Source organism: Erinaceus europaeus, chromosome 1 (assembly GCF_950295315.1).
Source record: "Erinaceus europaeus chromosome 1, mEriEur2.1, whole genome shotgun sequence".
Taxonomy (NCBI): Eukaryota; Metazoa; Chordata; class Mammalia; order Eulipotyphla; family Erinaceidae; genus Erinaceus; species Erinaceus europaeus.
Genome location: NC_080162.1, coordinates 11,549,057 through 11,573,630, shown reverse-complemented (window position 1 = coordinate 11,573,630; position 24,574 = coordinate 11,549,057). Strand labels below are relative to the sequence as shown.

The 24,574-nt window shown below is 43.0% G+C and overlaps 1 protein-coding gene and 1 pseudogene across 1 annotated transcript; both read right to left on the bottom strand.

Annotated features, from left to right (window-relative positions):
- Positions 1-1,642: 1,642 nt before the first annotated feature.
- On the bottom strand, positions 1,643-19,530 carry LOC103108469 (set1/Ash2 histone methyltransferase complex subunit ASH2-like; annotated as a pseudogene).
- Positions 19,531-22,542: 3,012 nt separating this feature from the next.
- On the bottom strand, positions 22,543-23,109 carry LOC132532426 (set1/Ash2 histone methyltransferase complex subunit ASH2-like). Its single transcript, XM_060202413.1, has one exon. It carries the CDS (start codon positions 23,093-23,095, stop codon positions 22,733-22,735), a length of 363 nt encoding a protein of 120 aa, XP_060058396.1. The 5' UTR covers positions 23,096-23,109; the 3' UTR covers positions 22,543-22,732.
- Positions 23,110-24,574: the final 1,465 nt, after the last annotated feature.

Below are 24,574 nucleotides of genomic sequence, written 5' to 3'. Positions count from 1 at the left end.
ACAGGAGTGTCCTGTTGGAGAGCCCCTGCTCCCCTCTTGCAAGGGATAATGCTTCGCAAGAGAGGGTTGAACTGCCATGTGGAAAACTGGGAAATGTTATACATGATAGATGTACAAACTACTGCATTTTGTTTTTGTTTTTTGTTACTGTCTTGTTAACTGTAAACCATTCATGCCCCTAAATTAAAAAAAAAAAATGATGGGGGGGGAAATACTGGTCAAGCCAGGTAGTCAGCATGGATGGTTGCAGATAATTTAGGAAAGGGAATCATTTTATGTTTTCTTGCATAAGAAAGAATAAGATACCACTGAACAGAAATCTGAGATAGTTTAACATAAGTTAGTTTAGCTTTCCTAGCCTGTAAAATAGTAATAGCAGATGAAACAGTTCATTGTCTCAAACTTAAAAAGAAATCTTTGAAATTAATTTTATTTATTTATTGGATAGACACATCCAGAAATCAAGAGGGAAGGGGGTGATAGAGAGGAAGAGAGACACCTGCAGCCCTGCTTCACCACTGGCAAAGCTTTTCCCCTGCAGGTGGGGAGCAGGGGCTTGAACCCAGGTCCTTGCACAATGTAATATGTGCACTCAACCAAGTGCACCACCACACAGCCTCTAATGGATATATATATATATATATATATATATATTATTTTAAATAATCTTTTTTCTACTGGATCACTGTCCAGCTCAGGTGGTGCAGGAGATTGAACCTGGGACTCTGGAGCCTCAGGCATAAGAGTCTTTTTACATAACCATTATGCTATCTATCCCCACCCACCTCAAATTTATAATACATGTAATAAATATAAAAGTTATTTTAAAGACTTTATAGCAAGTTATTTTTGGAGTCATCACCAGAAGTAAATGATAGATCAATGAATAGGAATAATCTGCTAAAAATATTGAGTGTAAACTAGTCTTATCTAGTAATTTGAAGACGTCATTTATACAATATTTATTGGCTACTGGAGCATGTACAGGAAGCATAAAAATGAGTAAGATGTACCCTCTACCCTCTACTTTTGCCTTTTCAAAAAGAAACTGTCCAGTACTAACTAATCAGGATGTAAAGGTCCGTGAACAGTCTGCTGGAAAGGTCTTTTAGAAGGCAGGCTGCCAAATGTTTGTCCTTTCATGCAGATTCTGATTGATGGTGGGGAATTCCCATTGTTGTAAGAGTTTACTCTCACTGCGAAATTACTGGCATTCTTATGTCTGGCTCCTCTTGTCTGATTCCCTTCTACTCTTAATTTTAACTCCACCCTGTTCCTCTTTTCCATCCACAAGATGTTCTTTCACTCCATACAACTCTTGAGGATCCAAAATCTAGGATCTGTGTGAAGAGAAGAAAAAATGAACAAGCTTGGCAGAATGCTAAGAGGATAAGTATTTCTTCATTAGACAAAAGTGACTGAACAGCTGAGATATAGGGTGACTACTACAGTAGAGACAGCTTCCACATTCAATTTATTAATAATCCCCCCCAACACAAACACACTACTACTTTATCCCAGCCCCATCCCCACAAATTTCTCATAAAGTGTCTGCCCAGGGATGTCAAGATGGTGTCATGCTAGTGTCTGCAACTAAGTAGCTAGAAGATGGTAAGATATAAATCAGGACAATATTGAAAGATCAGAAAGGTTGCCAGTCCATCATCAACCGCAGTGGGTAACATATTGACTTATTACTACAGTTCACAGCCACCACAGGTATGAACACCGACCTATCATTGATGTATGTGGTCCTACCAGAAAAGAGCTCCCCGGAGTAATACTGCACGGCATGCTGATTGATCATCAATAACCATTTAGCTATCTGCAGTGATAGGAGCTTGTGTCATAAAAAACTAGTGCAGCAGAGGCAGGAAGACATAGTGAGCATTTTATAGAATGATGAAATAATTACTGTTGAGAACTGATCTGAGCCAGTCCATCCTACACGACTGAGGAGGAACTAATGGTACTCAACCAGATACATTTTTATGTAATGTGTTTTTGTGGCCTATTTTTAGTGCACTGAGAAATAGCTGCTTTTTTTTTATAATTCCAAGTAAAAGGATACACATACACACACACAATGATTTTAAGAACAAATTTTCTCTAAAGAATGTTAGGTAGTTAATTATTACTCATGAAAACGATTCAGCTAAACCCAATCTTTAAAATTCCCTTGTATATTATAAAAGTCATGCCTGCTATTTTTTAATTTTCTTAAATATTTATTTATATACTTATTCCCTTTTGTTGCCCTTTTTATTGTTGTAGTTATTATTGTCATTGCTCTTGATTATGTCATTGTTGGATAGGACTGAGAGAAATGGAGAGAGGAGGGGAAGACAGAGGGGGGAGAGAAAGATAGACACCTGCAGACCTGCTTCACGCTTTTGAAGAGACCCCCCCACACATACACACACACTGCAGATGGGGAGCCAGGGGCTCGAACGGGGTCCTTAAGCTTGTCCTTGCACTTCGCGCCACCTGCGCTTAACCCGCTGCGCTTCCTGATGCCTGCTATTTTTTAAGAAACCAATACAGAGGCATAAAAAAAAGCAAACTCACCCCAATCCAAATTCTACTTACCTAAAGGTAACTGTGCATATGCATTCAAGCACATATACCAACAGGCTCACACACACACACACACACACACACACACATACACACACACACACACACACACACACACACACACAGAGATAAGCACCTGTCTGTAACACCCCAAATGCATCATGATATACGTATTGCTCTGTTTCTTTTTCCCATTTAATTTCTACTGAAAGTCATTCCACATCTGTATGACTTCATTAATTCGTGGGGGGGGGGGGGATTGTCTAGTAGTTTGCTACACAGATGAATCATGTTTATATTTAACCAACCTTCTGTTTGCAATCCTGAGATGTTGCCTTTGACTTTTTGATCGTACAGTGTAGTGAAGACCCCGTATCAGTGTATATCTGGCACATTGGACCAATGCATTCGAGTTAGGTAACTTCTCAGAAATGGAATTGTTGTATCGAAAGATATTCCCATTCAAAAATTAGCTTTACTTCCATGTTGGACTCAGTAATGTCCTATATTCCAAGAATATCTCTTTGTTTGTTTATCTGTTTGTTTTGCCTCCAGGGTTATTGCGGGGGCTAGGTGCCGGCACTATGAATCCACTGCTCCTGACAGCCATCTTTATTCCATTGTTGTTGCTGTTATTATTACTGCTTTTTCTGCTGCTGTTGTTGCTGCTGCTGTTGTTGAATAGGACAGAGAGAAATTGAGAGAGGAGGGAGAGACAGAGAGGGGGAGAGAAAGACACCTGCAGACCTGCTTCACTGCTTGCAAAGCAGCACCCCACCATCCAGCAGGTGTGGAGCCGGGGGCTCCAACCTGGATCCTTGCACATCCTTGGCTTTGTGCTATGTGCTCTTAACTCACCCCCTCCAAAATTATTTTTTTTATTTAAGAAAGGAGACATTAACAAAACCATAGAATAAGAGGGGTACAATTCCGCACAATTCCCATAACCCGATCTCCATATCCCATCCCCTCCCCTGATAGCCTTCCCATTCTCTATCTCTCTGGGAGTATGGATCCAGAGTCATTGTGGGTTGCAGAGGGTGGAAGGTCTGGCTTCTGTAATTGCTTCCCCGCTGATCATGGGTGTTGACTGGTCGATCCATACTCCCAGCCTGTCTCTCTCTTTCCCTAGTAGGGTGAGGGCTCTGAGGAAGCGGAGCTCAAGTACACATTGATGGGGTCGTCTGTCCAGGGAAGTCTGGTCGGCATCTTGCTGGCATCCAGAACCTGGTGGCTGAAAAGAGAGTTAACATACAAAGCCAAACAAATTGTTGAACAATCATGGACCTCAAGGCTGGAATAGTGCAGATGAAGTGTTGGGGGTATTCTCTGCATGCTCTTGTGTACTTCTGCTTCCAGGTATATATTTTTCCCCTAGTTTATGGGCACGGATGAACCTATGCTCTATCTCAGGGGACCTGGACTATATCTAGGTTTGGGGACTTTATTGGGGAGTGGAACACCTGGAACGGAATTAGAGAATACTATGAAAGGAAAGGTCTCACCCGAGTGATGAAGCTGAAGGGTTGTCATTCCACACCTGAAGTCTCTGGACACAGTCTGAAGTAAAGCATGCTGGGGTGGCACTCCTTGCGTTGATTAGGTTGCGATCGGCGGATGCAATATTATTTGATTTGAATTGAGAGCAGCATGCAGGAAAGTGGGCCCCACCCTAGGGTTCCAGGACTGGGGGAAATAAAGGCTCTATAGTGGAAATAAATGAGGTTCCTGTTGTCTTAGGGTTCAAGAAGACAGTGGATAGTTATTGTTATCTCCACATTATTTGGTGATAGGGTTAACTTTGGAAAGTCCCTTTGTTAGGGTTTGGGGTATAGTACCCAGCTGTGACGAACCGCTCGAGCAGAGGAGCAGCAGGAAGGAGCAGAGTCCCCAAAGAGACTGGTGGGGGGGTCAGGAGTCGGCGCAGGGAGAACAGAACACACCACACTCTGTTGGAGGGTGAATCTGAGCTCCATTTTTATTCAGCCAGTGAGAGTTTACATATCTTTCAGTCTTACATAAACAATATCTGAAACAAAAAGTAAAGCTCATTTCTTGATTAGATGGCCTTGCGGTTTTACACAGTAATGTCATACTTTATGGGGTGATGCATTTCTGAGTAATAGCTTAGCAGATAGTATTTTACGTAGAGTTTTAACATATTTCATAAGAGGAGGTGAGTAAGTATTATTAAGAATTTTTCCTAAAACTTTATGTATTTGATGACCCATAACTTCGTCCACCTCATTTCCTGTTCATCTGTATCTAATCTGGGAACAGGGGCTGTTCATCCCCGATAACACGGCATCATTACCATGTACATAATGAAAACAATAATCAGAGTTTCCAATTTAGATCTGCTCAGGATGCCAAGACCCACTCCCAGAATTCTTCTTCCTTGAAGAGAGTTTTCCGAGGTGCTGACCCTGTCAGACCCATCATTCTGGAGCTGAGTGGGGTGTGGCACCCAGCATCTTGTATATAGCTGTGCTACAAAATTATTTTTAAACAAATGAGAACATAGGAATTTCACAAGCTTCAATAGCCATAGGAAGCAAAATTTAAGATATGATTTCCAATCGGCAGTAACCACACTAATGGAACTGGCTATCTGAACATCTTTCCCCATGTTCCCAGAAGAGATGAACTGATAAGGTAAGTGCGGCTGTCTGGATGGTGTATTAGATGACTGCCAAGTTCTTGCCTGGAATCATATACTGTCTTTGTATATTTTCTTTTCTCTTGTCTTTGCTTTCACATTCTCCAGTCTACATACCATCGTGGATGTCTCTTACCCCTCTTGCCAAGTACTCTTCCTCCTACGGGAAATAGTTTGACCCTGCCCACCCCCATTTCAAGTGGTTCAGCTGGGCTGACAATTATGGCTTTTCATTCCCTAGGCAATAAGATGACCCAGCCAGTCACTCATGGCATTTTTATATTGCACTTACGACAGATGGAGACCAATGGATACTAGATACAGCAAGGGCCGCCATCAATATACATGAAGGGATGAGCTGACAGCCTTTGGAGAACCAATGTGACCTCATATGACCCAGGACAGCAATGCGCAAAGCTTGGCAGCACCTAGGTATGGCCTTCATCCTGTAGTGGGCAGAATGAGGCTGTGATCATGATAGTATCTATTACAAAAAAGACCAAAAGCAAGGAGGGTTAAGTTCAAGAGAAAAGGATTAAAGGAATGAAGGTTGAAAAAGAAGTCAAACAGTCACTGATGGATTTGATAGGACGGTATGCATAGAAAATCCAAAAGAATTCAATAAAAATATCCTGGAGATTATTAAGCAATAAGCAATATAGTAAGTTGGCAGGCTACAAAATTAATGATAAAAATCAGTGGCATTCTTTTTGTTGTTGTTGTTGTTCTTGTTGTAGTTATTATTGCTGTTATTGATGTCATCATTGTTGGATAGGACAGAGAGAAATGGAGACAGGCAGGGAAGACAGAGAGGGGGAGAGAAAGACAGACACCTGCAGACCTGCTTCACTGCCTGTAAAGTAACTCCCCTGCAGGTGGGGAGCCGGGCTCTCGAACCGGGATCCTTACTCCGGTCCTTGCGCTTTGAGCCACCTGCGCTTAAGCAGCTGTGCTACCGTGCCCGACTCCCAGTGGCATTCTTCTCTGCAAACACTAAGGGGAAATTTGGAAACCAATTAATTTTATTATTGCAGCAAAACAATAAAGTAGCTGGGAATAAACTTAAAGGAGAGTAAATACCTGTAAACACACTACCTTTTGGTGGACATCATATAAATTAAAATCTGAGTTTTAGAGAATAATCAAGACTCAACAAATGGAGATAAAAACAAAAGCTTGCAGATATACAAATGTTCTATTTCCAAATCTTTTACTTATTTATTTGTTTATTTATTGGGGGGATTAATGGTTTACAGTCAACAGTAAAATACAATGGTTTGTACATGCATAACATTTCTCATTTTCCACATAACAATTCAACCCCCACTAGGTCTTCCTCTGCCCTCATGTTCCAAGACCTGGACCCTCCCCGACCCCAGACCCCAGAGTCTTTTACTCTGATGCAGTACACCAACTCCAGTCCAAATTCTTCTTTGTGTTTTTCCTTCTGTTCTTGTTTTTTTAGCTTCTGTTTATGAGTGAGATCATCCCATATTCATCTTTCTCTGTCATATTCATCTTTCTCTGTATGACTTATCTCACTTAACATCATTCCTCCCAGCTCCATACAAGATGAGGTGAAGAAGGAATTCATAATTTTTAATAACTGAGTAGTATTCCACTGTGTATATAGACCACAACTTGCTCAGCCACTCATCTGTTGTTGGACACCTAGGTTGCCTCCAGGTTTGTTTTTATTTTTATAAATTGTGCTGCTATAATTGTATACACAGATCTTTTTGTATGGGTATATTGGGTTCCTTAGGATATAACCCCAGGAAAGGAATTGCAGGGTCATAGGGTAGGTCCACTTCTAGCCTTCTGAGAGTTCTCCAGACTGTTCTCCACAGAGGTTGGACCAATTGACATTCCCACCAGCAGTGCAGGAGGGTTCTTTTGACCCCACAACCTCTCCAGCATTTGTTGCTGCTACCTTTTCTGATGTATGACATTCTCACAGGAGTGAAGTGATGGGAGTAGATAATATAATGTTTATGCTAAGAGACTCTCATGCCTGAGGCTCCAAAGTCCCAGGTTAATCCCCATACCAGAGCTGATCAGTGCTCTGGTAAAAAATAAAAATAAAACAAGTGGAGTGATACTTATTGTTGTCTTAATTTGCATTTCTCTGACAATCAATTACTTGGAGCATTCTTCATATGTTAGTTGGCCTTTTGGATCTCTTCCTTAGTGAATATTTGTTCATATCCTCTCCCTATTTTTGGATTTTTTTTCCTTCTGAGTTTGGTGAGCTCTTTATATATTTAGTTATTAACCTGTTGTCTGATGTATGACATGTAAAGAACTTTCCCAGTTCTGTAAGGGGTCTCTTTGTTTGGGTGGTGGTACCATATTTTTTGAAAAGGATCACTGATAATGCATAATTCCTCGTCCTTGGGGGTCGGGCGATAGCACAGAGGGTTAAGTGCACATGGCGCAAAGCGTAAGGAACGGGCAGGCGTAAGGATCCCCACCTGCAGGGGAGTCGCTTCACAGGCAGTGAAGCAAGTCTGCAGGTGTCTATCTTTCTCTCCCCCTCTCTGTCTTCCCCTCCTCTCTCCATTTCTCTCTGTCCCAAACGACATCAACAATAACAATAATAACTGCAACAAGGTTACAACGACAAGGGCAACAAAAGGGTGGGGGGAGGAAGGTGGCCTCCAGGAGCAGTGGATTCATGGTGCAGGCACTGAGCCCCAGCAATAACACTGGAGGCAATAATAATAATAATAATAATTCCTCCTCCTCTTTTAGACCCTGTAACATACAGAGGCAGATACAATGTATAGAAATGCTACCCTGCCGATAAGGACTCTGACTTCATGGCATACAAAAACAGGGATGCAAGTTTGGGATTTTATACTACACCCACCAAAAAAAGTAGACTTTATACATGACAATGTTGTAAGTAACAAAAGATAAAAATCAGATGATATAAAACGTAGAAATTTTCTTTCAGAGGCTTTAGAGTGACAAACAAAAGGAATTAATCTTATAAACCAATCTGATTCAAAAAATATCCCAAGAGTCGGGTCGTAGCGCAAGGGGTTAAGCGCACATGGCACAAAGAGCAAGGACTCCCATAAAAGGATCCCGGTTCCAGCCCTGGCTCCCCACCTGCAGGGGAGTCGCTTCACAGGCGGTGAAGCAGGTCTGCAGGTGTCTATCTTTCTCTCCCCCTCTCTGTCTTAGTAACTATAGCAATAAAGAGAAATAACAAGGGCAACAAAAGGGAATATATATATATATATATATATATATATATATATATATATATATATATATATATCCCATGCGTTTCTGACACTTGATGCCCCTTCCTGTTTCATAGCTTTGTTCAAGAATCCAAGCACTACAGCTCCCATGGTGCTGTATTTAGAAAGAAAAGAAAGATCTGGCGGAGGTGGGGTACGTGGCCACTGATGTGGGCTCTAGAACAAACTCTATTTTTAACTCTGGAACTCTGCCCATCAAGAGGAACCACGCTGTAGCATCATGTAGACTCAAGTGACTGGTAGATTTGAACTGTTGTGACACACTGCAAGATTAGCACTTCTAAAATAGATTGCATTCAAAAGTCATAGACTGTTTACAGTTCCTTGTTTATCAGGGAAATATATATATGTATATGTATATATATTTCATAAAAGTTATGGAAGAGGGCCACATATCTACCAATATGATAATCAAATTCAGAATGCCATATTTCAAAATTCTCAGAGGTAAATTATCCATATGTATGTTTTTATACTCATAGATAACAGAAAAAAGAAAAGTCAAGCAAAACCTTTTTCAGAAGCATAAATTGGGAGTGTCTTCAGCCCTACATTCACTGAAAAAAAATCCTCTTATTTTTATTTCAGGGTTAATGGTTTGTAGTATAGTTGCTGACACAGGTGAAATTTCTCATCTCACCATGAAAAGTGTCTGCAAAACACTCTCACCCCAATCTAGGTGCTTCTGTACCAACATGCACCAGGATCCCAAATATCCACCCCAAAGCTCCCTTCCCCCTCTCCCAGTGTCCTTTGCTTTGGCGAAATACACCACAAACATTTTCTACTGAGCACTTACCAGGCTTTAAAAGTTCAGTGATGGGGCTGCAAGGTGGCACAGTCAGCGGAATGGACACGTTACCATGTGCAAGGTTTGACCCAGGTTGGAGCCGGAGGTCCCTACCTGCAGGGGAGAGGCTTTCAGCACTGATAATGGTGCTGAGGGGGTCTGTCCTCTTTCTCCCTTTCCTCTCAATTCTTCTGTCCCGTAAAATAAAAAAGGGAAAGGGAGTTGGGCGGTAGCTCCCCGGCTTAAGCGCAGGTGGCGCAAAGCTCAAGGACCGGCATAAGGATCCCGGTTTGAGCCCCCGGCTCCCCATCTGCAGGGAAGTCGCTTCACAGGCGGTGAAGCAGGTCTGCAGGTGTCTATCTTTCTCTCCCCCTCTCTGTCTTCCCCTCCTCTCTCCATTGCTCTCTGTCCTACCCAACAACAACAATTATAACTACAACAATAAAACAACAAGGGCAACAAAAGAGAATAAATATTAAACCTTTTTTTTTAAATATTAAACCATTTTAAATAAATAAATAATAAAGAAAGGAAATAATTGGCTACTGGGAACAATGGTTTCATTTTGCAGGCACCGACCGAGCCTAAGCAATAATCCCGGTGACAAAAACTAAAACAACAAACAAACAAAAAAACAGAGGAAAGAAAGAGAATTTCCACGATAAGGAAATGTAAGTGAGGACTAGACATTCGGGAGAATTTATTTTTGGACATGGAAGAAGAGGGCCGATTATCAAAGCCTAATGGAAAAATTAACCAAAGTAAAAACACAACTAATGCGGCAGTAGAAAACTGTGTGCCATTCCTGAAGAAGAAACAAGCAAGGATGGGTAATATGTGCGCTTGGCCAGGTAGCCACCTCCCGGTCCTGCAACATTATTTCAATTAAAAATTTAAGACAAAATAAAATTGCTGTGGGGTTGAGGGGTGGTAAAGATATATGCCGGTCCTCCAGTTTTTCCTCTGACCTCTAACATAATCTAAAACTGCAGCTATAAGCATCCCTATCTTTCATGTACATACCGAGTCCCATTTTCTGGCAACCTCAGAACTTGGTTTAATGAGATTAGAAACCCCAACGTTAAAGAAACAGCATATCGGGGCCGGGTGGTAGCGCGCATGGCTAAGCACACATAGTGTAAAGTGCAAGGACCAGTACAAGGATCCGGGTTTGGGCCCCGGTTCCCCACCATGGGGAGGGGCGTGGTCACTTTACAGGCGGTGAAGCCGGTCTGCAGGTGTCTTTCTCTCCCCCTCTCCGTCTTCCCCTCCTCTCTCGATTTCTGTCTGTTCTGTCCAACAACAACAATGGGGCAAAGATGGCCTCCAGGACCCATAGTGCAGACGCCCAGCCCCCACTGATAACCCTGGAGGTGGAAAAAAACAGTGTATCACAGGCATTGCTAGTAACCCAAAATAAAACTCGGCTAGAAAAAAAATGCAGTTTGACCTTTCTTTCTTTCTTTTTTCTTTCCAATCTCCATCTTTAATTCCTTGTACTATATTAATAAAAAAAGAAGCTGCTGAGAAAAGAGCATTGAAAGAAAGAACAGATGACTTTACACAGAGGAAAATTTAAGGATATATATATATATATATATATATATATATATATATATATATATATATATATAATGCTCTGTTTGGAGTGGGAATTTGGAGTATTGCACCAAAGTAAAAGACTCTGGGGGGAGTCAGGTGGTGGCGCAGCGGGTTAAGCGCTCGAGGCGCAAAGCACAAGGACCTGTGTAAGGATCCCAGTTCCAGCCCCCAGCTCCCCACCTGCAGGTGAAGCAGTTCTGCAGGTGTCTTTCTCTCCACCTCTCTGTCTTCTCCTCCTCTCTCCATTTCTCTCTGTCCTATCCAACAACAATGACATCAATAACCACAACAATGTTAAACAACAAGGGCAACAAAAGAGAAAATAAATAAATAAATAAATCTCTTCTAAAAAAACACACTGGGGTAGGGAGAGGGTAGATTTTCAGTTCCTTTTCTTAAATACATCTTTTAAAATATTTCTTTATTTTATTTATTATTTGATAAAGCAGAGAGAAGTTTAGGGGGGGGAGATATAAAGGGAGAGAGACACTTGTAGCCCTGCTTCACCACTCGAGAAGCTTTTCCCCTGCAGGTGGGGACCAGGGGCTTGAACCTGGGTCCTTGCTCACTTTAATATGTACATTTAGCCAGGTACACCATGTGGCTCCAATTTTCAGTTCCTTTGTAGGGGCTAAGGGTAGGGACACAGATCTTTGGTGGTGGGAATGGTGTTAATCTATACTCCTATTAACTTATAGTCTTATAAATCACTATTTATTCAATATGTAAGGAAGAAGTAGATTGAATTTCTCAAGTTCTTTAAATGCCTAGATTTCAGTTCTGAGAATATATTCCATTAGTCTAAGCACTTAATGTTTCAAATTTGTAAAGTGAATGAATTCAGACACTGGGCTTACATTGTTAAAATATTTCTTTTTAAAATATTTTTTAATATTTATTCCCTTGTTGTTTTAATATTTATTCCCTTGTTACCCTTGTTGTTTTTTGTTGTTGTAGTACTTATTATTGTTGTTGTCGTTGTTGCATAGGACAGAGAGAAATGGAGAGAGGAGGGGAAGACAGAGAGGGGGAGAAAAAGACACCTGCACACCTGCTTTACCGCCTGTGAAACTACTTCCCTGCAGGTGGGGAGCCAGGGGCTCGAACCGGGATCCTTCCGCTGGTCCTTGCGCTTTGCGCCACCTGCACTTAACCCACTGCGCCACCGCCCGACTGCCAAAGTATTTCTAATAATAACTTTTCTTTGAAATACTAGATCAGGGAGTCGCGGGGTAGCACAGCAGGTTAAGCTCTCACATGGCACAAAGCACAAGGACTGGCGTAAGGATCCTTGTTCGAGCCCCTGGCTCCCCACCTGCAGGGGAGTCGTGGTGAAGCAGGTCTGCAGGTGTCTTTCTCTCCCCCTGTCTTCCCCTCCTCTCTCCATTTTTTCTCTGTCCTATTGAACTACAACTACATCAATAACAACAATAACTACAACAACAACAAAAAAAAACAGGACAACAAAGGGGAAAATAAATAAATAAATAAATGAAATACTAAATCACCTAGAATCTTAGACCAAGTAGATCAGAAACAGCCAGTCCTATAGGTATCTAAGCCATATAGTTATTTGTAAGTGGCATTAAATGAACTAAATGGTGAAGTCTTGTATGGGACAGTAAGTCTTAAGTATGGGATTTTCAAAATAAACCAAGCTCCCAAATAACTTGGTTATAATAATAATAATAATAATAATTATTATTATTATTATTATCATCTCTTGCCTTCTTAAACTCTAAAACAACAAGGAGACTTCGTCGTGCTCTTTGAACATCCCAATTTCAGAGAGGGATCTGTTAGAAAAGTAGACCCATCATATCTTTGTGGGAATCCAAGGATCCTTTGACTAGAGCCCCAGATGATGGGATGCACTGGTATTGACCAAAAAAGACATTATTGAAGAGTGCCCTTATCCTGCTTTTGTGGTCCTTACTTCAGCTGACAAGGTTAGACTTAAAGTGATAGAGAGGGAGTCGGGCTGTAGTGCAGCGGGTTAAGCGCAGGTGGCGCAAAGCACACCCGGTTCGAACCCCGGCTCCCCACCTGCAGGGGAGTCGCTTCACAGGCGGTGAAGCAGGTCTGCAGGTGTCTATCTTTCTCTCCTCCTCTCTGTCTTCCCCTCCTCTCTCCATTTCTCTCTGTTCTATCCAACAACGATGACAACAACAATAATAACTACAACAATAAAAAAAAAACAAGGGCAACAAAAGGGAATAAATAAATATAAATAAAATTTTTAAAAAAGTGATAGAGAGAAGTGAAGTAGGGGGTAGGAGAGGAGGGTTTCTAGGCCTAAGTAGTAAGTATTTGATTAAGTACTTTAAGTAAGTATTTGATTAAGTACTTTATGGTGTCCTTTTTTTTAATGATAATTTTAAAAAATCTTTATTTATTTATTTGTTTATTGGATAGAGGCAGCTGGAAATCGAAAGGGAAGAGGGTGGTAGAGAGGGAGAGAGGCAGAGAGACACCTGCAGCACTGCTTCACCACTTGCAAAGCTTTTCCCTTATAGGTGGAGGCAAAAAAAGAAAAAAGAAAATAGGCCAAGAAAACTGGATTAGGACAGAGAGTAGCTCCCAAATATGAGGAAAAGCATCTTTCAACACTGCCATGTACTTTTGTCTTCCTCCACTCAAGTCAATATTTTATCTATTATCAACCTAGACAGAAGTTAGAAATAGTATGATCTAGTTCTCAATACAGTAGTACTCACCAGCTCAAAGCAATTAGGTAAATAGTATATTGGAACCCACATCTGATGGCTATTTGATGGAAGTCTTTTGAGGAAGGTTCAGAAATCCCAGCCATCAGGGTAATACCAGCTAAATATCTTTCACCTGGGCTTTGAAGGCGAGAAAGGACAAGTTCTGTGCTCCGATTCATATTGCCATGTGCAAGGACTTGGGCTTGAGTCTCCTCTCCCCACAGAGAGCAGTGAAGCAGGTCTGCAAGTGTCTAACTTTCTCTCTTCCTCTACCTCCCCACCCTCCTCCTCCTTCCTCAATTCTCTCTGTCCTATAAAAAAATAGGAAAGAGAAAAGGAAGGAAAGAAGGAGGTAAGGAGGAAAGAAAGGAATGAAGAAAGAAAGAGAAAGAAAGAAAGAGAAAGAAAGAACCACCAGGAGCAGTGTCCCTTCTCCTCACCTGTGTTGGGGGAGCTTCATAAGCAGTGAAACAAGTCTGTAAATGTCTGTCTTTTTCTCTCTCCTTCTATCTTCTCTTTCCCCCTCTCAATTTCTCTCTATTCTATCAAATAAAATAGAAAGAATAAGAAAAAATAGGAGGAAAATTACCACTGGAGTGGTGGATTTATAGCACAGCCCTGAGCACCAGTGATAAATAACCCTGGTAACAATAAAATAAATAAAATAAAATAAAAGAAGTAAAATAAATAAATAATCCTACTTAAGAAGGGGGAAAGGGGGAGTCAGGAGGTAGCGCAGTGAATTAAGCGCACGTGGCACAAAGCACAAGGACCATGGTAAGGATCCTGGTTTTAGCCCCCAGCTCCCCACCTGCAGGGAAGTCGCTTCACAGGCGGTGAAGCAGGTCTGCAGGTGTCTCTTTTTCTCTCCCCCTCTCTGTCTTCCCCTCCTCTCTCCATTTCTCTCTGTCCTATCCAACAATGACAACAACAATAATAACTACAACAATAAAACAAGGGCAACAAAAGGGAATAAATAAATAAATATTTTAAAAAAGAGAAGGGAGAAAGGAGTAACACAAAAAAATTGGTAAAGAGGGTTTTTAAAAATGTGTCCTCATCAAGGACAGCAGTTACCCAGAGGTGCCTGAACCACAGTCCCCAGAGTATCCCCTTCTCGTGTCTGGAGTCAGGTGGGTGGATGTTACAGAATCCACATGGTATGACGCTCATTGCTTGCAGTCAAGGTGAGCAGCAGGCCTTCTCACTGTCTCTTAACAGGAAGGAAAGTTACAAATTTTAGAGTATGGAGACAGTATGAGGCCATGGAGAAACTAGGAAGAACTAAGTACTTCCTACCTGCTGTTGGTAGTGATGCTATCATGGGGTGCTATCTGAGAGTACTGAATAAGTGTATCCATTTTCAGTGTTAGTTTCAAATATGGCTTGTAGTTCCTATGGACTAAGAGCTAAGTAGCTTCTTTATTATGTATAAATTTCACCTACAATTAAAGTTTAATATATATTTGAAGTTCTGCAGACAAGATGAAGGAAGAATGTATCCCATTCAGCACCTGGCAATCAAGGATGGGGAATAAGAAGACAAAAACAAAAAAATTTTCAGGGAATCGGACGGTAGTGCAGTGGGTTGAGTGCACAGGATGCAAAGCACAAGGACGGGCATAAGGATACTGGTTCGAGTCCCCAGCTCCCCACCTGCAAGGTGGTCCCTTCACAGGAGGTGAAGCAAGTCTGCAGGTGTCTACCTTTCTCTCCCCCTCTCTGTCTTCCCCGCCTCTCTCCATTTACTCTCTGTCCTATCCAACAACAATAATAACAACAATAAAAAGGGCAATAAAAGGGAATAAATAAATAAATAAATGTAATTTTTTTTAAAAGTTTTCAGACACATTACTATATTTTTCTTACTGTGGGGGCCTAATCCTCTGAAGACTTTTCCAGAGTAGATATTATAGTATATACGGTGTGCTCTGCTGTTTCCTTCCATGTATTTTATGGTATCTAGATCTTTGATCCATTGTAATCTGACTTCATGTTCTGTGACATGTGCCGGTCCTGTTTCATTCTTCTCTGGAGAAAACTGTCACCCAGTTTCCTCAATACCATTTCTTGAAAAGACTCTCCTTTCTCCATTTCAAGATCTGAGTCCCTTTGTTGTAAATTAACTGTCCATATGTGTGAGAGCTTATTAATGGACTCTCAATTCTTCTCCACTGATCTGAGTTTCTGTTTTTGTTCTAGCAACACATAGTTCTGATTAGTTATAGTTGTGAGTCAGGCTGCATGGTGTCTCCAATCCTGCTCTCTTTCCTAAGAATTGCTTTGTTAATTGTGAGTCTTTTGTGGCTGCAGATAAAATTCTGTAGCAATTGGTCTATTCTTTTAGATGTTCGTTCAGATTTTGATAGGCACTGCATTAAATGTGTATATTGTTTTGCCTAAAGTGATCATCTCAAATGGGGAAATTCTTCTAACCCATGAACATGGGATAACTTTCCATTTCCTTTCATAGTGATTAATGCTTTTTAGTCTTACTTTTGTCACCGCTTGCCTGAAGTTTGCTGATCACCACAGCTATTACGCCTTTAGATTTTAGGAGCGCCTGTTTCAGTATAATGAGAACTAGATTTCAGGACAACACCCGGAGTTGGAGAATTCACTCCCTCCTCCCTGGGCAAAGCTACCTCCTATCTGGCGTGATATTCATCAAATGATTGAGAATTGATGTTGACCTTTGATAGTGGGAATTAAGGGTAATTATTATGTTTTTTTCTTCTTCCCCAACCCCCCCTTTCTCTTCCTCCTTCTTTGAAGTCACCTGAGTTTTATTCACTGGGACATTGTGCTATAGCACAACTCCAGCCTCAATCTTCCCAACCACCATACGCTGAGCAGAGCTGAGCAGTGCCCTGGTGTCTCTCTCATTAAAATAATACAGATAAAATATATTTTAAAAATCAACTCAAGGAGGCTTGCAACTTAGACTTTTATCCTTTTTATCCTTCTACTCATTTGGTTGGAGGAAATAGCATAATATGCAAAGATATTCTCATGCCTAAGGATCCCAAGTCCCAGGTTCAAGCCCCTGAACCACCATCAGCCAGAGCTGAGCAGTCCTTTGGTTAAAAGAATAAATATATGTTGAAGGCATGAGAGTCAATTTTGCTTAAGCCGTGTGCGCTTAACCCACTGCACTACCATGAACCCCCCACCCTCCCAGATTTCACTTCTACAGTTAGCCCACTGCACATAGACTTGGCAACATGCATTGACTTCACAGAGTGAGTTCCTAACAGTTCAGAATCATTCAAGTCTGCTTTGCACATAGTTCCTGCCTGTCTCCACCTCTGTGACACTACATGTTCCCACAGTGAATTCAAAATAAAATGGTAAACAGCCATCACAAAGACAACTGGAACTTGACTTACTTCAACTCTGTAATTTGTCGTCAACATGTAAAGTTCGCTGGGGCTCAGTACCTGCTCTAGGAATTCCCTACTCCTGAAGGCCGTTTTTTCCCTTGTTTATTATTGCTGTTGTTATTGTTGTTGTTGTTAGTATTATTGCTGTAATTGTTGTTCGATAGGACAGAGAGAAGTCGAGAAGATGGAGAGGGCGAGAGAAAGACAGACACCTGCAGACCTGCTTCACCGCTGGTGAAGTGAACCCCCCCTGCAGGTGGGGAGCGGGGGTGGGGGAGTGAGCTTAACTCGCTGCGCCACTGCCAGGCACCCAACATGTAAAGTTTTTACTTCTGTTTAAAATCTAAAATGGAGGCCAGGAGATAGCTCACCAAGTAGGGTGCATCATCATGCGTGAAGCCTCAGAGTGCAGCCTTGGCCTGACATGGTAGCTAACTCGGCACCCTAGTGTCACAGATGATGGCACATGGCTGTGGGGTCTCTCCTCTCTATCTCCCTCTCTGTCTCTGTTTTTTTAAAGTTATATTTATTTATTAGATAGACTCATCTAGAAATTAAGAGGTAAGTTTTGTGATTGAGAGACAGAAAGAGAGAGAGAGACACCTGTCCCACTGCTTCACCACTGGAAAGGCTTTCCCCCTGCAGGTGGGGACCAAGGGGTTCAAATCCGGGTCATTGCACATTGTAACATGCGCTCAAACAGGTGCTCTCTGTCTGACTCTGTATATAAAATTTTTTAAAAAATGAAAAAAATTATCCAAAGACGGTGAAGTCATGTATTGTGAGGCCCTGGAGCAAAAATAAATAAATAAAACCTAAGATAATGAAGCAGTATTTGTGGCACAGTGTTATTTTTGTAAAAGTAAATTTTAGTTGGTACATGAAATATTTTCTTAATTTTAATAACACATGCCAAAATAAAAAAATATTCTTTTACTATTATTCACTGTGTTTAAAATCTGGAACAAATGAAAAATAATTACTTAAGGGGGCAGGCGGTAGCACACCAGGTTAAGTGAACATAGTGTGAAACATAAGGACCAGTGCAAGGATTCCATTTTCAGCCCCCGGCTCCCTGCTTATGGTAACTGTGTGTGTGTGGGGGGGTGTTGCTTCACAAGCAGTGAAGTAGGTCTGCAAGTGTCTATCTTTCTCCTTTCCTCCCCTCTCAATTTCTCTCTGTCCTATCCAGCAACAACAACAACAATGGAATAAAGATGCCTCCAGGAGCAGTGGACTGTAGTGCAGGCACCCAGCCTCAGTGATAACCCTGGGGGGGGGGGGAGGAAGGAAGGAAGGAAGGAAGGAAGGAAGGAAGGAAATTAGGGGAGATTAAAAAAAAAAAGTCAGTGCCCACAGAAAAAAAATGCCATTAAATAAGTTAGTTTCTTGGATATCAGCATTCACTCCTTCAAAAAAAAAAGTAAGAGAGCAAGTCCTAGTTGGCAGGATATATGGCACAGCACCAGTTTCACAGGCAGCTGATGGCATCCCAGGGTTAGATGTGGTTGGCACATAAAATAAAAGTGATCGCCAGAAGTGGGGAGTATGTCAAAGGGTGGCCTCTTCCAGTTCCTCCCAGCCCTTTACTGGCTGAAAGCAGATGCTGTGTTTGTAGCATCTTCCGGATAATATTTGAGTCAGTTAAAAACAAAACCAACACCCCCTACTTGCCCTCCCCCAAGTATTATTTCCCAGAAAGTCCATGTCTGCAAGGCAAGAGGGCCCAGGTCAAGGCTGGGGGGGGGGTTCCGTCTCCCATCCACTTCTGTTTCCACATCAGCCGGTGTGTTCCCCACAATGTCCCAGCCCATGTCACTCATAGGAAGGTAAGTCAGATCCTTTGAAGCATGGTCCAAAGTTAATGGAAACAGTACAGCACTTGTACAGTGAGATGGCTGGGAAATAAACACCCTTGAATATATCTCTGTAAGCCATGCCTTGATTGACACCATTCTTCTAAAATATTATCTCACTATGAGGAGTCTGCTTTAAACTCTTCTCTGCTTTATCCACAAAGTCTCCTCAAAATACAAGTAACTCTTGAACTTTAGCAAAGCCTTATCTTTGTAAGTATCAGGCAGTGACTTGGCTGTCTCTGTGTCTTCAGGAAGATTGATATGGAATTCCAGGACATCACCCTGCCCATAGCCAGAAGACTAGTATTTTCCGATGGATTGGTGAAATTAGTTTGTTTGGTTTTTTTTTTTTTTTTTTTTTTTGCTCCACCAGGAATAGCTAAATTTATCATAACCTAAAGGAGCCTGAAGATTACCTAAAGGCTGGGATCAACCCAGTCTGGCTGCAGTGTTTGGTGGCATGTCATCCACCATGATTTCAAAATACCAGGTGCCTTTCCGTAGCCCATGAGAAGCCCGAACCATTGAGTAGCCCTTTTCTCCAACCACAGTCAGCCAGTCATCAGAGATCTCTAACTGGGGAGCTCAATCAAGACCCGTTCATACAAGCAGGCTCTGTAGAGGTCTCCAAGAATAGGTTTTCCTGCCCAGCAGTCAAGTTCAAGCTTCTCAGGGTCAGGGGCACAGGGATCAGGCTCAGCTAGATAGCCATCTTTGTTAAACGGGTGTTCTCAGGGGTAGCCATGAGGGGGCGGTGCTGAGCAGAAAACAAAGAGTCCTGGCCTTCTTGGTCGTCCCTATTGTCCTTCCAACCTGCTTTTTGCGTTTAGCGCCTCTTCCTTTCCACTGCTTCCTGCTGCAATTCCTCCATATAGATTCCCACTGGTGGACACAGCACTGCTTTGTTGGGCATTATGCCAGCTCCCCCCTGCTCCCTGCTGCATTGCTTGATGCTGTGGCCTATTTACATAATCATTGTTTTGTCTGAGACCCGCCCTGCCTGCAGGGCATTGGTTTAATCCCCACTGGTGGAAGCTTGCTACCTTCTCACTCTTTTTTTCTGCTCCACCCCCTCTGCTAGCCATTTCCTTTTCTGACCTGCCACTTCCGCTTCAGAAGATATAAAAGTTTTTTTTTCTGATCAATAAAGGCATTGCATTGCATTCCCGCTCAGCCACCAGAGTTCCTGGTTCCTCTCCCACGGTGCTGAGTAAGCTGCAGCCTAGGTTGGCTCCGGTTGAGTTCTCTCCAACCCAGAGAGCACATGCCCGGGAAGAAACACCCTCAGGCTAGCCCAGCTTCTTCTTCTAGCGTTTGCCCTTCTTCCGTAGCCAGTCAACAGCACCAGGTTGAGCCCGATGTAAAGTCTCGAGACCTCCCCTGAATCTGGAGAGGTGGCAGTCGTTGACTATGTGGGTCATAGTCTGTCTGTAGCTGCAGGGGCAGTTCGGGTCATCTCTGGCTCCCCAGCGATGGAACATAGCGGCGCACCGACCATGGCCTGTTCCATAGCGATTGAGGAGGGCCCAATCATAACGTGCTAGGTCAAAGCCGGGTTGACGCTTGCAGGGGTCTGTGATGAGGTGTTTGTTCTTGACCTCAGCTGACTGCCAGCTCTGTTTCCAAGAGACTAGAACAGAGAAGTTCAGTGTAGGCGTAGGGGACCAGATTGGGTGAGGAGACGTTGGACAGGGTGGGCGAAGATATCCGCGTATATTGGCAGGTCCGGTCGAGCGTAGACGTGGGAAATGAACTTAGATGATGCCGCATACCGACGAATATCTGGCGGGGCGATGCTGCTAAGAACTGGCAGCCATGGAACCGGGGTGGAACGGATGGTTCCAGAAATGATCCTCATGGAGGAATATAATTTGGAATCAACCAAGTGGACATGGGGGCTACGGAACCATCCTGGGGCACAGTATTCTGCAGTGAAACAGCATAATGCCAGAGAAGATGATCGCAGTGTGGAAGCGCTCGCGCCCCATGAGGAAGGAGCTGGCCAGTCTTGCAATGATGTGATTCCTCGCGCCCACCTTTGCTGCAGTTTTTATGAGATGTTCGTGAATTGACAGGGTGCGATCGAGAGTAACGCCAAGATAGACTGGCTGGGCTTCATGCCGGATTCTCGTATCGCCAAGCTGCACATTAAGCTCACGCGAGGCCGAGGCATGGTGTAGATGGAAAACAGATGATACCGTTTTTGCAGTGCTAGGGATTAGTCGCCATTTTTTACAGTAATCAGATATCAGAGACATGTCTTTCGTGAGTGTTTCCTCGAGGATGTCGAACTTGGATGCCTGAGTTGCACAGCAGATGTCATTGGTGTAGATGAACTTCCTTGAAGAAGTTTCTGGGAGGTCATTGATGTAAATATTAAATAGCGTAGGAGCCAGAACAGAGCCCTGGGGGAGGCCACTTGAGACAAGTCTCCATCTGCTAGACTTGTCACCCAGATGCACCCGGAATCTTCTGTTTTGGAGAAGAAACGATATAGTGTTGGCCACCCATGGAGGCAGGCATCTTGAGATCTTGACTAGGAGACCACGGTGCCAGACCGTGTCATAGGCTGCTGTGAGATCAACAAAGACAGCACCCGTCTTTAAATTCTTCTGGAATCCATTTTCAATGTAAGTTGAGAGGGCCAGGGCTTGTTCGCAGGTAGATCTTCCTGGGCGGAAACCAGCTTGGGCGGGTGACAGGAATTTCTCTGTAAGAGGAGAAATATGTGACAGAAGCAGCCTCTCAAGGAGTTTGTAACACACGGAGAGGAGAGAAATTGGTCTATAGCTGGCGGCCAGTGTTGGGTCTTTCTTTGGTTTCAAAACCGCTATAATCTTCGCACGACGCCAAACTTTGGGCATAGACTCAGATTCCAAGATGTGGGACAGGAATGAAGCGAGCCACTTCTTTGCCGCGGGACCCAGGTTAAGAATGAGTTCTGGGGTGATGTTGTCGTAGCCAGCAGCTGTTCCCGGTTTAACCCTCTTCAAAGCGTCTTCCAGTTCAGACAGTGTAAAGGGAGAGAGTTTTGGAGATGGACAAGATAACCGGAAGTGGGATGACCACTCGTGGGAAATTTCTCTTTTCCAGACTGGGTGGATCTTAACACGTCCAACTTGAGTTAGGTGACTGGCCACTGAGTTTGGAGATACGGGAGGATGGGAGACGGGAGGGGGTTGGCTACCACCACCCAGTCTGTGAAGAAGCTTCCAGGCCTTCCTACTTGAGTGGGTGAAGTTCAGACTTTCCGTGAGTTGTTGCCAGCGGGCTTGGCGTGCTGCATCCAGGGAGGCAATGAGATGGTCAGCCACATCTGGGTCGCCCGACTCATCATACTGCTTTAGTAGTTGCTCGCATTCAGCATCAAGACAAGGCGTATAGTTAGCACGTCTCCCATGAGGAATGGCTTGGGAAGCTGCTTTGAAGATGGCTTGGCAGAAGCGCCTGTAGGAATCTTCAGAGGGGATAGAGTTAATTGGAATTGCAGGAATAGATTTGTTGGTAAGATCACTGAACAGACGCCAGTTTGCTTTCCGAAAGTTCCATCTTAGTTTCTCCAAGCACAGAATCAGTGGGAGCTGGAGACCAATGTGGATGATAGCTGGGCGGTGATGACTGTGCGGGAAGATCTTGAGAACTTGTCTCGTAGCGGGAAAGGCTTGGCCGTTAGCCCAGCACTGCTTTGTTTTTGATTGCCATAGGCAGGACCAATGTTACTAAGATCCTGGTCCAAAAGTCCAAATTTAGGGTAATCTTCTTCTGTGTCCTTACTCCCAGGATCAAGGTACTCCTTTACCCAGAAAACATCTCTTTCTTTACTCGTTGTTTTAACAATGTTATTTGGCCAAGTCATTTTTCCAGGTCTCTGTCTGGTTGTCATACACTCCCAGTATTTTCAGTAAATGGTATGTTAGCCTTATCTTTGGAGACCATAGTTTTTGGATGTTCATCCTGTGTTCGGGACTGCCATGTGAGGTTGGCCAAAGCAGTAAGGCACATTTCTTTCAGGTTTGCTTGCTTGAGGAGGAAATAGGCCTTCCCGCCGTTGTGATGGACACATTGCAGTGAAAACTGTAGTTGGTCATGAATGGTAGACAGGATGAGGTATCTCTGCCTGCCATTCTGTTCTACCACTGAGCCCGCCTGGGTATCTATCACCTCTGAAGTATCCCCAGCACCTTCTGCTGTGTCTTTCCCATTCGAGGACTCTGTCTCCAAGCCACCACTTCCATCAACCATGTTTGAATCTCTGCTTTTGGGTTAGCCAGAACCGGCTTTTGCTGCTGGGCCAGCAGACATTCCTTCTCCCGCCGGAGCGGCAGCTACAGTCACCGCAGGCTTCGTCTCCCCTTCTTCAGACGCTGTTGCATTTGCAGTCGCAGCAACAGCCGGACCAGATCCTGCACCCACTCTGGGTCCAGGTCCAGTTCCTGCCACCGCCATCACTGCGGTCTCCCAGACTTCTCCCCCCTCAAATTTTTTAAGTTTTTAAAAAATATTTATTTCCTTTTGTTGCCCTTGTTTTATTGTTGTAGTTATTATTGTTGTTGCTACTGATATCGTTGTTGTTAGAAAGGACAGAGAGAAGGGGAGAGAGGAGGGGAAGACAGAGAGGGGAAGAGAAAGAGAGACACTTGCAGACCTGCTTCACCACTTATACAACGACTCCCCAGCAGGTGGGGAGCCAGGGGAACTGGGATCCTTATGCCAGTCCTTGTGCTTCGCACCACCTGCGCTTAACCCTCTGCGTTACTGCTTGACTCCCCTCAATTTTTATTTATTTGTTAGGATTTGTTTGTTTTTGTCAATGCTAGGTCTTTCCCACTCCATGCTGATTTTTTCAAAGAGAAAGATAGAGGCAGAAAGAGAAAGACACTATAGCCCCTAGCTTCCTTCGGTGCAGTGGGAACCAAACTCCAACCTAGGTGGAGTTCATGGCTAAAGAAACACACTGGGTAGCAGAATTATTTGTGTTGCCTCACGGATTGTTCATTTTTCATGATGCTGCTACCTTAATCCTTAAGTAAAGACTTCACAACTTCTGACACAACTAGGTACTCCTGTGGCCCATGTTATTTGAGGATGCAGAGCTCAAATAACAGCACTTATCCCATTGAAGTTACTCTGTTATCTCTTAATCTATAGACCTTGGGAACTCGGTTCCTAATCCAGGATTTGACACATAATGAAATTATTAAACTCAGAGTCTCAATAAATCATGTTTATTAGTAGTAGTGCTATATATGTGTTAAAGTTCTCCAGAGAAATAGGACCAGTAATATTATCTATAACTATGTCTATGTAGCTAACAAAAAGGAGAGCTGATTTGTGGCTCCAGTCTAAGTTTGAAAACCTAAGGATCTTTGTAGCCTAAGTTTGAAAACCTAAGGATCTTCTCAAATTTCTAGCAGGCTTTAACCCTGAAGAAATTCTATGTTCTATCTTAAAATTTCCCTACTACTCAGCCTTTTTATACGATTTAAGCCTTCAACTGATTAGATGAGGTCCATCCACATTAGAGAAAGCAATCTGCGGGCGGGGGGGGGGGGGGGGGCGCGGCTGTAGATAGCATAATGGTTACAGCAAAGAGACTTTCATGCCTGAGGCTCCAAAGTCCCAGGTTCAATCCCCCCAAACCACCATAAACCAGAGCTAAACAGTGCTCTGGTAAAATAAATAAGTAAATAAATAAAGCAGTTTGTTTTATTCAGATTGCAT